This window comes from Dipodomys ordii, unplaced genomic scaffold (assembly GCF_000151885.1).
Source record: "Dipodomys ordii isolate 6190 unplaced genomic scaffold, Dord_2.0 Scaffold95, whole genome shotgun sequence".
Classification (NCBI taxonomy): domain Eukaryota; kingdom Metazoa; phylum Chordata; class Mammalia; order Rodentia; family Heteromyidae; genus Dipodomys; species Dipodomys ordii.
The window spans coordinates 5614013-5630566 of record NW_012267311.1 but is presented as its reverse complement, the minus strand read 5'-3'; the positions used below and the strand labels follow the sequence as shown (position 1 = coordinate 5630566).

The window sequence follows — 16554 nt, the reverse complement described above, 5'->3', positions numbered from 1 at the left end:
ACCAAACAGATCGTCTTTTTGTAGCTCCCCACAGATTAAGGCTGAGACAATCTCAGAAAATTATTTAATGGTAGTTACAGACTTTGAGCTCAGATATGTACAGCCATAAATGTGGCAAGCATTTCTCCCAGCACTGGTCTTTTGCAGACTACCGATCAGGCTTCCCCTTGGTTTCTAAATCCAGCCTAGAGTGTCCAGCAGAATCTCAGGGCACTAGGTCTCAGGCCTTAGTCCCATTTGGCTACAGCTTAAATTCACGGGGCATTGGTTCCCCTCTCAGGCCAGCTAGCAAGTTGTTAGCTGCCAACAAGGACATGGTGTTGCGAGTCTGGTGGGTGGCACTGCCAATGTGGGGCAGGATCACTAGAAAGGAGAGAGAGGCAGGTTAGAGAATAGTTCAAGACCCTAAGCTTGCTTCTTCTCTCATGTTGAGTTTGCCAGTATGGAAGACACTGGAACTTGCCTTAGTGCTTCTTTGTTTGTTTCCCCTCATACGATCATACCACCCCCAGGACTGGGGCTAAGGGTAACAGTAAAGGGACATCAGGCTACTGAGATCCACACAAAAAGAACAAGGGACCTAGAAACAGCTTAGAAGCTAGGCACCAACCACTTGTCACACCTTGTACCCCTAAAGTGATGGATGCCCAGGTCTTCAGAAGATGAAGTACTGGATGGCACGCCCTGCAGAGCAGTGGGGTCAAGCTAGTGAGGTCACTTGTCCCTAAAGAGCTGCCTTTTGAAGCAGTACCTGCATGATAAACTGACTCTCAGCTTGGAAGATGTGACTTTTTTTCCCCCAGTTGCAGGCAACGGACCTAACATCACAGCCAGGCAGGCTGGAGTTGGATAGGACTGTAGAGTTGCCAAGGCTGCAATAATGGACGCCTTCATTGGGGAGGCAGCAAAGGACTTGCTTGGTTTTCCATGCCAGAATGTAAAAGGATAACCTACAGCTCTGACCAATGGTGAGTAGAGGCAGAAACCTTAATATGTAAATTATTATTAGTCAAGCCAGCTGCTGGTGGCTCATCCCTATAGCTACTCAGGAGGCTGAGACCTGAGAATCATGGTTTAGAGCATATCCCACACACAGTCATGTAGAAAGCTGTTAAGCAGACAACTGAAGAGGCAGAAAGGTAAGTGCTGAGACTGGTCCCAGAGCCAACAAAACCAGTCACCTGGGAGTCAGTTGGGTGCACAGTCTCAGGTCCAGCCCAGGTCTGCTAAAGCAGAAACCCAAGGGGTTGACCCCTGGAGCCCTGTCCCTCAAGGACTCAAAAAGGAAGTATGAGAGCTAGTACAATGAGTGTCACGGATAGCAATGGCTAGAAGCATCTCACACTCTGAGGACTAGGGGAGCATGGGAAGAGGGTGGGACTGTTACAGTGCAAAGAATGAAGAAAGGGCCACCATAGCTGAAACTCATACCTCTGTGGGGTAGTGACTAGCTGGGGAGCCAAATATTGGAAAACCCACACTGGATTCTTTAGCCACCTTAGGAGGAACTGCTGCTGCTAGTGACAGAGGTGCAGCTGTGTGCCACTCCAGACTGGCAGATGGGTGGGCAGGCAGGCAGGCAGGCAAGAGGGACTAGCCTCCAGCACCCCACACTGATGAAACCTGGTAGCTAAGAAATGGTTGAACACAGGCCCCAGTCCTACCCACAAAACAAGGTTTTATTGCTGCGAGAAAACACTGGCCTAAGTGTAAATACTGGTGGTGTCATTACTACTTTTCTCACACACTGATACTAGGCATTGATAGTAATGAGATTTCTCCATGATAGTCACAAGAGTAGGACAACAAAGACCCAACTAAGCATGCTCAGAAGGGTCTCTCTTGGATCACTAATAGCCTACACAATTCACAGACCTGGTTTGTCTGTGTTTAGCACCACTTAAACTGGCTCCATACGGCCCAGGACCACCACTCAACCCTGGTCCACAGTGCAGGCATGTGCGCTGGGAACATACAGCTCTTACCACAGTTCTTGAGAGTCAGCAGAGGGTGGTTAGTGGGCAATGGTTCTGGGGTCGTCACATCCAGTCCAGCAGCTGCAATCTGGCCACTGGCTAAGGCCTCATACAGGTCATCCTGGTTTACGACATCTCCCCTGGAAATGATCATGCAATATGGATGCCCTTTACCCAGGCTTTTTTGTTCCAGACAACAACCCACTTCACATTTGGTACCTCACATTTCTAAAGCAGCACATTTTAGAAGTGTGCTATAGGAAGTCTGGATAGTCCTATACTGAAGAGCTCTAGTCCTGCCACTTGCTGGCTGTGTGACCCTTGACAAGGGTCTCAAATTCTTTAGATCTCAGTTTCCTCTGTAACTCATGGAAACTCTCACCGACCTCCCAGGAATGCTGGGAGGAATAAAGCTTACTGACATGCACTACAGCAGGAACAGAGCCTACAAGTTGCATTTGTGTTGGACTCCCCACTCCCACTCCATAAAGAATCACAACATACAATCAGGGACCTGCCTAACAAGGGCAGAGAGATCAGTAAACACATAGCTTAAGTGTCTAGCGATTTTCAGCCACCTCCTGGTGGTTCACGCCTATAATCCTAGCTACTCAGGAGGCTTAGATCTGAGGATTACAGTTCGAAGTTTGAAGTTTGAAGCCAGCTTCAACAGGGAAGTCAGTAAGACTCTAATCTCCATTTAACCACCAAAAAAGCTGGAGGGGGAGCTGTGGCTCAAGTGGTAGAGCACTAGTGTTGAGCAAGAAACTTAAGTGTCAGCACCCAGGCTTTGAGATTAAGCCTGGGGACTGGCACAAAAAAAACAAACAAAAAAAAAGGTTTTCCCGAGACTTCGTATGGTACACTTCATGGTGGATGGCAGGCCTGCCCAAGGCTGCCTGGTGACTTGGTGCACACCAAGCCTGTACTGCCTGAACCTCAGTACTGTGAGGCAGGCCCCGAGGGAGGCTGGGGCTACTGCTGGGAACCAGTTCTTCACAAGGCCTTTCCTGTATTTCTGAGTTGTTGGTCTATTGGTGGTTAATGGAGACTTAGCTCAGCCTGAGGTCTCAGCAACAACCCAGAAGGAGGAAAACCTAGGATCACAGGGGTGGGGACAGACTGCTCAGGGATGTTCAGGGGTCCCAGGTTACCTGCTGATGTTGACAAACACAGCTGTCTTCTTCATCTTCTGGAAGAAGTCCTTGTTGCAGAGCCCCTTGGTGTCAGGTGTTAAGGAGCAGGCCACCACAATAAAGTCAGACTCAGCAGCCAGCTCGGGGGCAGACACTGAGGGGGAAGAACAGGGCTCCATCAGAGGCTAAATCCTAGCAAGAGACAGCCAGATAGTGGAGACTAACAAAATGGTGCTGGCGCTCATGCCCCCTCATAACAGAAACTCCCAAGATGCTTTCTAAAGGCCTGATCTCTACGTGTAGAGCTCTAATAACTGCACAAAGCTGGCAGCCACTTGTGGGATCCTGGTGTACCACACCATCTACCAGACCCTTGGTTTAGCAGATGGAGAAAAAGAGGTGAGAGAAGGGTGGGAGGTTTTTCAAGGATCTATAATTTGGACCTTTCTTGCTTTTTCCTCCTTCAGTGCTGGATGTGCTGACAGGGAGGAATGACAAGATCCAGCCTCCATCAGCTCTTTATCACACCATGCAGCTCACAGGGCCTGGATCCTCCTGGATCAAGGCAGTATATCCCTGCACCTCTGCCCACACACTGAGAAAATGCTATACTCCCTAAGCAGACCTGTGTCCAGAGGTAGGCAGATTAGATAACACCTGATGGAGCACAGCAGATTCCAGTCACCTGGAGCTCCCACATTCTACCTGCAAATGTCACCATTTAAGGAAGACTCCCAAAAGAACACAGATGAAGGTCCAGTGGAAATCAAGGTTTTACTTACCAAATTCTGCCTGGAATTCTGCTGCTTCCTGAGTCCTAGGATGACGTCCTGTGTACAGAAACCTCTGGACACCAAATGGTTTCAATCGCCGCGCAACGGCCTGGCCTAAAGGCAAGGAGTCAAAATCATGGCTTGCTCTCAGCCTTTAAAAAATGACCGCAGCATCCAACAGGTCTAGGACAGTGTCTCAATGGCAGCACTGTCTCCATGAATTAGTCCTGTCTTACTGAGTGGAGTCGAGTGTGATCAGTCCCTAGCCAACCTGCAGCCCTCAGCAATCTGGAGACAATGCCACAACTTCTGGCTCAAACTGTCTTCACATGACCCCAACCATCCTGAGGAACAATTGCTAGCCTTCTCCATGGACTGGACGTGACAGCCCTACAGATGTCTGGTCAAGGGGTCTCCTCCCTCTTTTCTGAGAACCCTGTGCTTCCGTTACTGTAATCCCAGACCTGGATGGTGGCACTGTCCAACTTCCAACTTGCTCCAAACCTGAAAGAGCTTTTCACACTCGGGCAACTGGATTTTCAGACTTAGAACAAGATCCAGAGTCACTGAACTCAAAGCAACTCTCTCCAGTTAAGACAGGCAGATTGTTGCCTGGCCAGACAGGTTAGCCACACTCCCTATGCATGGTCCTGCACAGGATGATAGAGCACCATGGACGCTTGCTAGGCTGGCCACTGGAAGAGGACTAGCTCTGCGGTGTCAGCAGAATGGTAGGTAGACTGCTCACTGGGCCTCTCTCCATTTGAAGGCTTCATAATTCAGTGCCTTCGAAAAGCCTCACCTGTGAGATTATTGGGCTCTACACAGTGAGATGCTCTTCAAGGTTTAGTCCAGCATCTGTAGCCACTGTTTGTACCAGTCCCGAGGCTTAAATTCAGGGCTTGGGCACTGTCTCTGAGCTTCTTTTTGTTCAAGGCTAGTGCTCTACCACTTGACCCACAACTCCACTTCCAACTTTCTGGTAGTTAACTAGAGAGGTCTCATATACTTTCCTGCTCAAGCTGGCTTTGAACATTGATCCTCAGATCTCATCCTAAGTAGATAAGACTGCAAGCATGAGCCACTAGCACCAGGACCTTGTTCTATTTTTTTTTTGGGGGGGGAGGTTGGTTTGGGGCCTGAACTCTGGGCCTGGGTGCTGTCCCTCAGCTCTTCAGCTCAAGGCTAGCGCTCTACCACTTAAGCCCTCACCACTTCCACCTTTTTCTGCTTATGTGGTGCTGAGGAATCGAACCCAGGCCTCATGCATGCAAAGCAAGCACTCTACCACTGAGCCACCTTCCCAGCCCTCCTTGTTCTATTCTTTAGAGAGCTGATATCCTCAGGAACTCTGTCATATAATGAGTTCTGAAGGACTCCTGGTTTTACTTATTTATTCCTTTGCATGTATGTTTTACAAAGTGGTTCTTTTAGCTTCTCCAAAGGGTATGCAGTGCTCCAGCCCAAATCACCAGGGACTCAAACCAAGCCAGGAGTACTGAGAGGTGGTCGGGGTGGAGGTGGGGGTGAGCTCACCTATGCGCCCGAGCCCTAAAATGCCGACAGTGCTCTGCGTGAGTCCGTAACCACACATCCACATGGGTTTCCATGTTGTCCAGCCACCACTGGGGGGAGGGGGAGGAGTGGTGAGCAGCTTTAGCAAAGATGAGTCACAGGAGGCCAACATACCCAGCACCCCTAGTTGTGATGCAAAGTCTAAACTCGCCTCCTGCTCAAAGGGCTATGAGTGGGGTAATGATATCTCCAACCCTCTATCCCCCCCACTCCCCACCCCCCACCCCCCCCACCAGCTACTTTGCTGTGCCATTACACAGCAGTGGTGTCTCCTTTGAAGTTATCTGGGACACAGTTATTGAGGCCAGGAAACGTGACCTGCCTGTTGTTGCAGACTTGGGGAACTGGAAGCCATAGGCTGTAAACTTGGAGCCTGGGAATCTGGAATCATTCTCTTGGTGCTTCAAAGCAACAACAAAAAGCCATAAGGCCTGCCCATTGCCCTAGGTGAACAGTTTGAGTCCAAGTCAAACAAGGTGACACTCCTGTGGGCCGATGGTGAACAGGGCATTTAACACTGTGGGTAGTAGAACTGGCTTGAATTCAGGTCCTGGGTGCTGCCCTTAAGCAGCCAGGTCAGGCTGGCCCTGGTTCTCAGGAACCACCAGTTGAGCAGAGATTGCTTTCTTGGGAGGTATCACTCACTTCTTCACTTCCTCAATGGCCTCTGGCAACCGGCGGCAGGTGGTGAGTAGCAGGGAGACAGCGAGTTCTGCAGTGGCATCAGTCAGGACATCTGGAGTATAGCCTACTCGAATCCCACTAGGGATCAAACATGTAGGGTTAAATCAGTCTCCTGCACATTTAGCAATGTCCACTGCTGGTCATTCCCACACTGTGACTTCTGCTCTCCCTGCCAGGAAGATTGGAGCTATAAATGGGCACCAAGAGGTGGCTAGTCTTCATTCTCTTTTCTGTTACCTTCACTTGGGAAGGACATAATGATGGAAGATCAGGGTTCAAGGTTTGGTGCAAGTAATCACTTATTCTTTCAAAATTTCCTCTTGGGAAAGGACAATAGTAACATTTGCCTTTTCTATTTCCAGGAGTTGTGGGGATAAGAAAAGGGTGATACTAGAAGAGGGTACCCATCGTTCTGACTTTCTGCGCTTACATGGCTTATGCACACATGGACAAGTTTGACCATCCGCCACTTTGCCTTTCTCACTGAGAGAACAAACTATCAGTTCCTCTGGCCTGCTCTCCACTAGCCACCCTCATCCCAGGCCCTGTCCTGAGCCTGAGTTGCATTTACCGCTTCTTGATTTCATCCAAAGCCAGGTGGTCGACGCCCACAGACAGGGTGCTGATGACTTTGAGGTCAGCTCCTGTTGTACAGAAAATGTATTGTCTTCCCTCATAGAATTTGAAGCCATGTATTGGGGACTGTTCTGGGGATACCAGCTCATTAATAAATGTTCGTAGACCAGGAGGAAAGGCTGGCATCTCTAGTCCTTGGGTAAAACTCTGAACATTCTCAGCCAGCTACAGCTATGGTGGCTCAGGGAGGCTGTGTCCTGGCCTTAGACACTCAACCTCATCTCCTTTACCCACTGGTGTTCTTGGGTCTCCTCTGATCCAATCTGAGGCCTACCTTCTCATACCTCCTCCTTCTCCAGAAAGACCCCAGATGCTCAGGGGTTAGGGTGGCTCAGCACTAACTTAAAAGCATCTTTCCTATCACATAGCTCTAAACCAGAACTGCTCTCCAAACTGTCCCAACACAACTCACAGAGTGATGTTAACTCTACTTCAGAGCAAAGAGCTGTGGGTGGGCTATGCAAACACACACTGGGTGCCTGCTGCTGTGGGCACTGAGCTAGATCCTCTCTTGGGCTGCACGAGGGGCTCAGAAGGGGCAGTGTTTTGCTCAAGGTCACAGAACAAGGCTGTGGCAGGGCAGGAAGGGCACCCAGGACATCCTTCCCACCCCCCATATCCCTGGATCCACACTGAGCTCTTTGCCGTTCTGGAGTCTCTCCAAGGGATTCACAGCAGGTCAGGGCAACTCATGCCAATAACTGAACACAGCTTCTGCCCAGTACTTCAGGGTGTGCCTTCTGAGGGTTCAGAAGGTAAGAAAAGCATTGTAGATCCCACCCAAGGGAGAAGACCTCCTCAGAATCCCACCCAGGCTGCCCAGCACACACCTGCAGCATCCAGAACCTTCTTGTCCACGCGGTCAGAGAGGAGGCAGAGCAAGCCATGAGCTCCTGCCACCCTGCGCTCCAGCTCCTTGCTGGGGATAGGCTCATCTGAATCCCACTGCTCTACCTCACAGCTGAAGGGAAGGAAAACCATTAAGGGGATGCAGGGAAGCCCTGCAGATACCTAGCTCTCTCAGAGCCAGCATTGCCTTCTGCTTGCTTTGACCCCAGGCTGCTGGGCTGGCTGGGGAGAATCAGGTATACAGGTAGTCTCAGAACTATTCAGAGACAAATGTTGGATGGTGAAAGTTGTCATAGATCAGAGAAAGCGGAAAAGGGCTGCGGGGCTCTCAGAGCACAGCCTAAGTGGAAAGAAGGCAAGTCTGGGGAAGCCACTGCAACATATCGCCAGCAAGAGCTGTCAGTCATAGGGAGCCTCCAAGAGGCCAGCTGGAAGGAGAGCCAAGAGGGGCTTGCATGTGATAGGACTTGGGCTTCCACAAGTAGCTCCATTTCTTTCTGTCCTATGAGACCATGAAACACAGCTCTCATCTGTAGGCTGTGCCAGGAAAGATAAGCTCAAGGCCAATGGATACAGGGGTTTAGGGAGAGCTTCCTCTGCAATGGTGGGAACTAGATTCTCCTCTCAGCCTTTAGAGATGGGGCAGCTGCTGGTACCTCCTGGGATATTCTTGCTGCCAACATAAGCACGGCAGGTGTTACAGTAGTGGGAGTTCCACACCTTTTTGGTATTGTTTTCTGCCTCTCCCATTCTCCCTTTAGTACAAAAGCAGGTCCTCCACAGAGGCTGCATTGTGCTAGGCAAAATTAAAAACATACTACATTTTCCTCTAGAATTGGTTACTCTGTGACAGTTCAAGTGCATGCATGGCAAGATGTCAAGGTGAGACAAAGCTGAGTACAAACCTCTGGTCCACCACTTACATCTGTGGGATCCTCAGCCAAGTACTCCCGTCTTTCCCCTCTCTGCTTACTTATTTATTTATTTTGATGTTTGTGCCAGTCCTGGAACTTAAGCTGGGGGGCCAGGACACTGTCCCTTAGCTTTTTTGCTCAAGGCTAGCATCTTACCACTTCTGGCACTCTGGTGGTTAATTTGAGATAAGAGTGTCACAGGGGCTGGGAAGGTGGCTCAGTGGTAGAGCGCTTGCCTTGCATGCATGAGTCCCTGGGTTTGATTCCTCAGCACTACATAAGCAAAAAGCCAGAAGTGGCGCTGTGGCTCAAGTGGTAGAGTGCTAGCCCTGAGCTGAAGAGCTGAGGGACAGTGCCCAGGCCCAGAGTTCAGGCCCCACAACCGGACCAAAAAAAAAAGTCTTTCCTGCCCAGGCTGTCTTCGAATTCCAATCCTCAGACCTCAGCCTCCTGGCTAGGTAGCTAGGCATGAGTCACTGGCATGCACTCTGCCTGATTTTCAGTGAATGACTTAGGAATTACAATACTGACTTCATAATGTGGCAGGAACGGAAAGCTGATGTCCAAGAAGCACCTGGTGAGTTGGAGTTGAGGGTCATCAAAAGCTCCCGCCATCCACTGGCCACGTGGGTCACATCCATGCTCTCTGACCCTTCCTGCCCGTATTAACCAACTTCAGAGGGTAAAGAATTAACAGCCTGAACTTTGCCCCAAGGGCAGTCTCCCCTCTTGGAGAACCGCCCCATGCCGGGTGCCCCACAGCAGGGCTGGGAGGCTGGCAGGAGCCGAATCCTAGAGAACGTTCTCTGAGCAGCCTCAAAATTCCAAGCACGACCCGGCTGGGCGAAGTTAGCAAGTCTGCCCGAGGCCAAAGCAAGCTCTGGACTCCTTCACCCTTCCTTCCCCAAACACCGGGGGCCGGGAAGAGTGCCCCCGCCGGCCCTGGCACAGCGCGAGGCGCACCGCCGGATGCAACCCGACCCGACCCGACCCGGCCCGACCCGACCCGACCCGACCCGGCCCGACCCGGTGCGGGACACGGGGCGCACAGCGGCGGGCACGCGGGGCGCTGGCTTACTCTGCAGCCCGGGTGAGCGCGGCCCAGCCCTCGGGGGGGATCCTGCGAGTGACGAACACCTTCATGAGTCGCGCTAGCTTCATCCAACCAGCAGCCTGGGGACCACCACGGACCCTGACCGACCAGGGACGGAAGCGGGGCCGCGCCACCGCGCGGACTGCTGCGAGACGGGGCGTGGTCTCGGAGCCCGAGGGGCGGAGCCTCTGGGCAGAGGACGGAAGGGGAGGGGCCTCAGCCGTAGAGGGACGGGGCCTTTACAGGGGCGGGGCCTCGGGGCTACTGGAGACCGGTCTGGGGCAAGGCTGGAGGCAGCGCCTTTTGCGAGGACAGTGGACCGTGCAGGAGCAGGGAGAGCAGGGAGGGACCGTGACAGTGTGCGGGTATGAAGGTAGGGCTCTGAGTGTGCCCAGTGCATCTGTGTGCCATCTAGCCCTCATGAGGACAGGACCAAACCGGAACCCCTACTACTCCAGAGGATCCGGGCCTGGCAGGTGTATCTAGGAATTGATTAGAGTGCAGGGACATCTAGGGGAGAGTCCTGCGAGCGTGTGTGGGGTGTCTGTGTCCATGTGAATAGGTTGTCAGAGTGAGGAAGGCCAGGAAGGGGCATGCCCTTGACCCACACACAGTGGGCTCGAAGCCTGATGCGATCTGTATACTCTCAGGAGGCTGGACAGCACTGAATGAGTATGAATCCAGAAATGACGCCTTTAGTACCTGGGACAATTCCCAATATGAAACCCACAATTGTAAAGGGGACTTTAACACCTCACAGCTATCCAGGTTCAAGGGACATCTGCTGATGCTGGAGGCAGGGCCCAGCATGAGGTCCTGGGCAGACACCCACGTTGACAGGACAGTGGGAATCCAAGCTCTGTCACCTCCAAGCGCTCTGGCCTTGGTGGGATCATGGCATCTTCAGGGAACTACTGAGAATGACGCCATTGTGAATCTTATCCTTGTCGAACTAAACAATGTTTACATGGGCTCTGATAGTGTCTCCTGGAGCTCTGAGGCAGTAAAGGAGAAAGGTGGGAGCTCAGACCAGAGAACCTAACCATCTGCGTCTAAATCCCAGCTTTAATGAAACATTATTAAACTTTTGTGTGCCTCAGTTTCCACATTTGTAAGATAGAGATTATAATAGTACCTGCTTCCTGGCTTATTGAGAGATGAATCATACACAGTGCCTATAACAGTGCAACACTACAGCTGGAGCTTAACAACTATTATTAACACATGCAGGGAAAATAGCACCCTGGGGCACCACACTGTGGTTAATGATGCTGAAGCCAGTTCAGTACAAGTGCTGGACCCCATATCTGTCCCTCAGTTCTGCTTGCCTCCTTTTTTTTTTTTTTTTTGCCAGTCCTGGGGCTTGAATTAAAGTCATGGACATTGTCCCTGAGCTTCTTTTACTCAAGGCTAGCACTCTACCACTTGAACCACAAGGCTACTTCCGGTCTTTTCTGTTTATGTGGCACTGAGGAATCGAACACAGGGCGTCATGCATGCTAGGCAAACACTTTACCACTAAGCCACCTTCCCAGTGTGTGCTTGCCTCCCTTTTGCCTGAGGGTTATTCAGTTACTTCCTCCCAGAGGACAATAGAGTGATCTCTTCTCCACTAACTTTTTTTTTTTTTTTTAAATCAGAATCCATGTATCTCCTAAGGGCCAGGGTAGAGGGCTGAGATTTTCACAGAGAGGTGACCTCAGCAACTGCAGCAACCACACAGCAAGTTCCTGGGCCATCTGGGTCTTTGCCAGAGCTTAGCTCAGCTACCCCTTGTCCCCCTGAAGTAACATATTAATAAATGTCTTACACACTGACCTTTATCTGGGCTGCAGGGAAAACTTACGAAATATATCCAATATTAACATAGGTGGTGTTTTCCTATCCCCAGGGCAGGCACTCGGGCACAGCTGGATCTCAGCACTGTTACTCAGAGCTCAGCTCCTTCTGCTCACCCAAGGCCCCAGACACAACTGGTTAATGGGTTTGCATCCCCTCACCACCTCTCCCTACCCCAAGGCAAAGCACAAAGCTGACACTGGGTAAGAACCACAAGGCAGTGGGAATGGAGCCAGATCACAAAGCCAGGTAAGGTTCTAAGATGCAGAGCTGCAGAAGTGGAGGAAGCCTGTCTCAGTGAGCTTTGTTGGCTGAAACTACTCATCCTAGTGAGTAGGTAACATTGGTAAAGCAATCACTGATCAAGATGCATTGTTCATACAAACTGATTTGTTGATGGTAATCCTTTTGTGTGGCTATTTAAAGATAATAAAAAAATACAATTTTAAAAATAAAAGAAACTTATACTTTTGTGTGTGTGTGTATGTATGTATGTACAGTCCTAGGGATCGAATCTAGAGTGTTTAACATCATAGGCAAGGATTCTATCACCTAGCTACATTCCCAACCTGAACACTCCATTTTTGATATTCAGAGGGTCAATGAATTTGGAGTGATGTTTTAAAATTGTCACACTTATAAAGGCCTTTTCCTCAGTGGGTTTTTCTTGTTGTTGCTTTAAAAATTTTTTATTGTTGGAGCTGGGAAGGTGGCTCAGTGGTAGAGCACTTGCCTTGCATGCATGAGGCCCTGGGTTTGATTCCTCAGCACCACATAAGCAAAAAGAAAAAAGCCAGAAGTGGTGCTGTGGCTCAAGTGGTAGAGTGCTAGCCTTGAGCTGAAGAGCTGAGGGACAGTGCCCAGGCCTAGAGTTCAGGCCCCACGACCGGACCCCACCAAAAATAAAATAAAAATAAAAATTTTTATTGTTGCCTGTGTCTCATGCCTGTAATCCTAGCTACTTAAGGGGGCTGAGATCTGAGGATCACAGTTCACAGCCAGCCTGGGCAGCAAAGTCGGTCATGGGGCTTGAACTCTGGGCCTAGGTGCTGTCCCTCAGCTCTTCAGCTCAAGGCGAGCTCTCTACCACTTGAGCCACAGTGCCACTTCCGGTTTTCTTGCGGTTTGTTGGAAATATGAGTCTCACGGTCTTTCCTGCCCAGGCTGGCTTTGAACCGAGATCCTCAGATCTCAGCCTCCTGAGTAGGTAGAATTACAGGCTTGAGTCACCAGCGCCAGGCCTCTGTGAGACCCTTATCTCCAATAAACCCACCAGAAAACCGGAAGTGGTGCTGTGGCTCAAGTGGTAGAATACTGAGCTGAAGAGCGCAGGGACAGAGCCCATGCCCAAGTTCAAGACCCACAACTGACAAAAAAAAAATTGTTATTATAAAGGTGATGTACAGAGGGGTTACAGATACATGTCAGGTAAAGAATACATTTCTTTTTGGACAATGTTGCCCTTTCCTGCCCTTTCTCCCAGTTTACCTTCCCATCCCACCCACACATTGTAAAGTTCATTTTCAACATAATGTCCAGTGAATGTCACTGCTGCATTTTTTTTACCCTTTTTCTCTCCATTTCTGTGCTCTCTCCTTACACCCTGGAAGACATGTAAATGAGCAATCAGAATAAAAAGAAAAGAAAGCAAAAATAACAAAAAAGAAAAAAACTCCTTGTTTTGTTGTTATTGCTCATGTGTCTCATGTATTGTCAGTCTAGTGTTTTTATGGCTTAAGTTTTGTTTTGCTTTGTTTGTTTTGTGCCAGGTACTGGGACTTTAACTCAGGGTCTAATGACTGTCTCTTAGCTTTTTCCACTCAAAGCTGATGCTCTATGGCTTGAGCCATACCTCTACTTCTAGATTTTTTTCTGGTGCTTAATTGGAGATAAAAATCTCATGGACATTTCCTGTCTGGGGTGGATTTAATCCAAAATCCTCAGCTCTCAGACTCTTAAATAGTTAGAAGCAATAGCTTACAAACGTGTTACCGGTGTCCAGTTTATATGGCTTAAGTTTTTAATTTAATTTAATTTTTGTTCAGTTGTGGGGCTTGAACTCTGGGCCTCAGTGCTGTCCCTCAGCTCTTCAGCTCAAGGCTTGCCTTCTACCATTTAAGCCACAGCATTACTTCCGGTTTTCTGGTAGTTCATTGGAGATAAGAGTCTCAGACTTCCTTCCTGGGCTGGCTTTGAACTGCAGTCCTCAGATCTCAGCCTCCTGAGTAGCTAGGATTACAGGTGTGAGCCACAGTACCTGGCTTTAATTTAATTTAATTTTTTTTATAGTTCTGGGGATGGAATCCAGGACCTCTTACATACCAAGCCAGTGCTCTACTGTTGAGCTACATCTCTGGCCCTAAGATTTTCTCTTTTGAAATTTTGTTCCATTGGTACTCAATAGGTAGCTATAGAGTTATGAAATAACCTTTATAGTAGATCTAACTAACATTTTCCAAAATTATTTTTCAATGATCTGTCCTACCTGCCTACTCTATCACGTACTATGTTCCTATCTGCTGATTCTTGGCAGTTTATTATCTATTGTCATCTATTTGATCTACTGCCAATATCATAATTTTAATTTTTGTCTTAAAATATGTTTTTAAAAAACAACTGGGTTTCATTGTGTAGTACAGGCTGGCCTCAAATTTGTGATCCTCCTGACTCAGGCTTCTTAATGTTGTGATTACAGGCCTACATCCCAATGTTTGATTTAAAATACATTATAAAGTGGAACAGATTCCTAAGGATTCCAGAGAAGGACTCTTCTCTTCCTTCTTCACCAAGATAAATTCCATCTGTCCTGCAGGATGCAGCTCTAGCCATTCCCCTAGGGACTCTCTTCTGATATACCTGCCCCTATTGGGTTTGAAGACCACCAATTTCTGGGCTTCTCATCCCCTAGAATACCTGAGTGTGTACATATATATGTGTGTGTGTGTATAAAATATATATACATACATATTTATGGATTGGGTCATCTGGTCATGACAGGCATCAACAGGGTGGGCTTTCTAAAATGCTTTGAGTCAACAGTCCAAGTCATTTTGTTGATTTATGCTCCATTTAGCCAAAACCTCAAATCTAAGTAATTCTGGTAATTATGATGAATCATCTGTTATTTTGTTCTGATTCTGTAAAAGCAATATTTTGTAAGTATTAAAATAGTTTTCTGAAAAAAAAATAAAAAGAATAAGTGATGAGCAGGCAAAGGCTCAGAGACAAGACACATCCAAGGACTGGCAGACATCTTGAGTTGTGATTAGACAAGGTAGGGGAAAAGGAGCAGAAGAAATGGCCCAGGTGGGTCTTTGGACCCAACCTGCCAGGCCCTTGTGTTAGAACTCAGGGAGTTCAGACACAATCCCCAAGCACCAAGGAGGCACCTGATAGTTGGAAGCAGAGAACACCAGGCTTCCTTGGAGCAGAAAGTGAATTGACAACAAGGACTGGATGCAGGGACAAGCCCAAATGTATGTTGTAGGTCCTTTCAAGAGTGGCCATAATGTGAACCAACGGAGCTAACATATAGAATTCTATTTTTATTTTTATTTTTATTGGGTCCAGTCGTGGGGCCTGAACTCTGGGCCTGGGCGCTGTCCCTCAGCTCTTCAGCTCAAGGCTAGCGCTCTACCACTTGAGCCACAGTGCCACTTCCAGCTTTTTTCTTTTTGCTTATGTGGTGCTGAGGAATCGAACCCAGGGCCTCAGGCATGCAAGGCAAGCCCTCTACCACTGAGCCACCTTCCCAGCCCCTAATGTATAGAATTCTAATCTGGCCCCCAAGCTAGCAGCCCTGGTATATTGCCTCTCTTTTGTCTGTAGTGGGATATCACTTCTATAAGCAGGGACCTATCAGTTGACTTGGTCATGATGTGAACCTTTAAAAGTTGCCATAGCAGCAAGAAGCCATATTACTAGGATAGGGAGCCCATGGCAGGCAGAGGTGGGTGACCCCTAAGAGCCGGGAGCCTCAGAGCACAGGAAATAAATTGTGTCAGTCAGTGAGTTTGGAAGAAGGTAGTTCCCAGAGAATGGCTCCCAGACAGGACCTTGGCTCACAGTATGGCCCTCAGCAGGCCCAGCCTCCTGACACATAAAGCTATGAGGCAGAAAAGGACTTAATGAAGCCACTAAATGCATAGTTACATAGTACACAGCAACCATGATGTAACACAGTCCAGGGCCTGTCAGATATTGTAGTTCATGTTGTTTCTCAAGCCTGGTGAGAACTGGGCAGCTCAGCAGATTTTCCTCGGGGAGGCATAAACAAGCCAGGTAAAAAAGTGATCAGAAAGTTTATTAGGAAAGGAGAATATTATGTAATACAACGTCACAGGAAGAAAGAACTTCATCCTCAGAGTACAAGTGGAAGCTTTAGGTTTAACTAGAGAAAGTATTGGGAATGAGGGGTAAAAGTACACATCGCTACAATCCGAGTTACAAGCGTGGCCTGGCTTGTCATTATCTCAGTTTGCTTTTCCAGAGAGGTTATTTCTGTCCTCCCATGTGGGGAACCATCCCATCCTTATGAGATTGGTAGGGAGCAGCTGGCCATGAGAAATAGAAAAATGCAAAGACAATCTAAAATGTAATTAAGTCTCTCAACTTGGAGGGACCTGCAGCTCTGTATACGAGACCTATGGATGGGAATTTTTCACAGGCAATCTCAAAAGGCACCCCAACCCCAGAGGCTGATGTTAGATACAGTCTGCTTTCAGACTATTGAGAGGGCATTTACAACAGGCACTTGAAACTATTTTTGTTGTCATGAATTAACTAAAAGCAAGAGAAAAGTCTGGCATCTATGCTGGCATTTTGTGTTTGTCATTGGTCTAAGATATTTTCTTAAGTTTTTTTTCTTTTTTTTCATTTTTTAAATTGTGAAAATACTGTACAGAGGGGTTATAATTACATGAGCAAGGTAATGAGTACATTTCTTATCAAGCATTGTTGCCTCCTCCTTTGTTTCCCCTTCCCATCCCTTTCCATCTCCCCACCCACTGCCACCCTCCAACCGCCCCGCCCCACCCCGCTCTCCCCCCCTCCCCCGCACCAAAGTTGTAAAGTTCGTTT

At 48.6% G+C, this 16554-nt stretch overlaps 1 protein-coding gene across 1 annotated transcript; it reads right to left on the bottom strand.

Moving 5' to 3' along the window:
* Positions 1-47: 47 nt before the first annotated feature.
* On the bottom strand, positions 48-9809 carry Grhpr (glyoxylate reductase/hydroxypyruvate reductase). Its single transcript, XM_013026678.1, has 9 exons — positions 9622-9809; positions 7611-7741; positions 6716-6788; positions 6106-6222; positions 5422-5510; positions 3895-3999; positions 3131-3266; positions 1986-2116; positions 48-363 (listed from the first exon to the last, which is right to left on the bottom strand). The coding sequence occupies exons 1-9, from the start codon at positions 9702-9704 to the stop codon at positions 242-244; spliced, it is 987 nt and encodes a 328-aa protein (XP_012882132.1). The 5' UTR covers positions 9705-9809; the 3' UTR covers positions 48-241.
* Positions 9810-16554: the final 6745 nt, after the last annotated feature.

What these genes read in the sequence shown, in the direction of transcription:
- Grhpr (XM_013026678.1), bottom strand. Translation starts at nt 9,704, where the DNA reads ATGAAGCTAGCGCGACTCATGAAGGTGTTCGTCACTCGCAGGATCCCC. An exon ending in TTTAGGGCTCGGGCGCATAG is followed by an intron (nt 4,000 to 5,421) that starts GTGAGCTCACCC and finishes CCTTGCCTTTAG; the next exon opens with GCCAGGCCGTTGCGCGGCGA. An exon ending in AGAATTCCAGGCAGAATTTG is followed by an intron (nt 3,267 to 3,894) that starts GTAAGTAAAACC and finishes CTTCCCCCTCAG; the next exon opens with TGTCTGCCCCCGAGCTGGCT.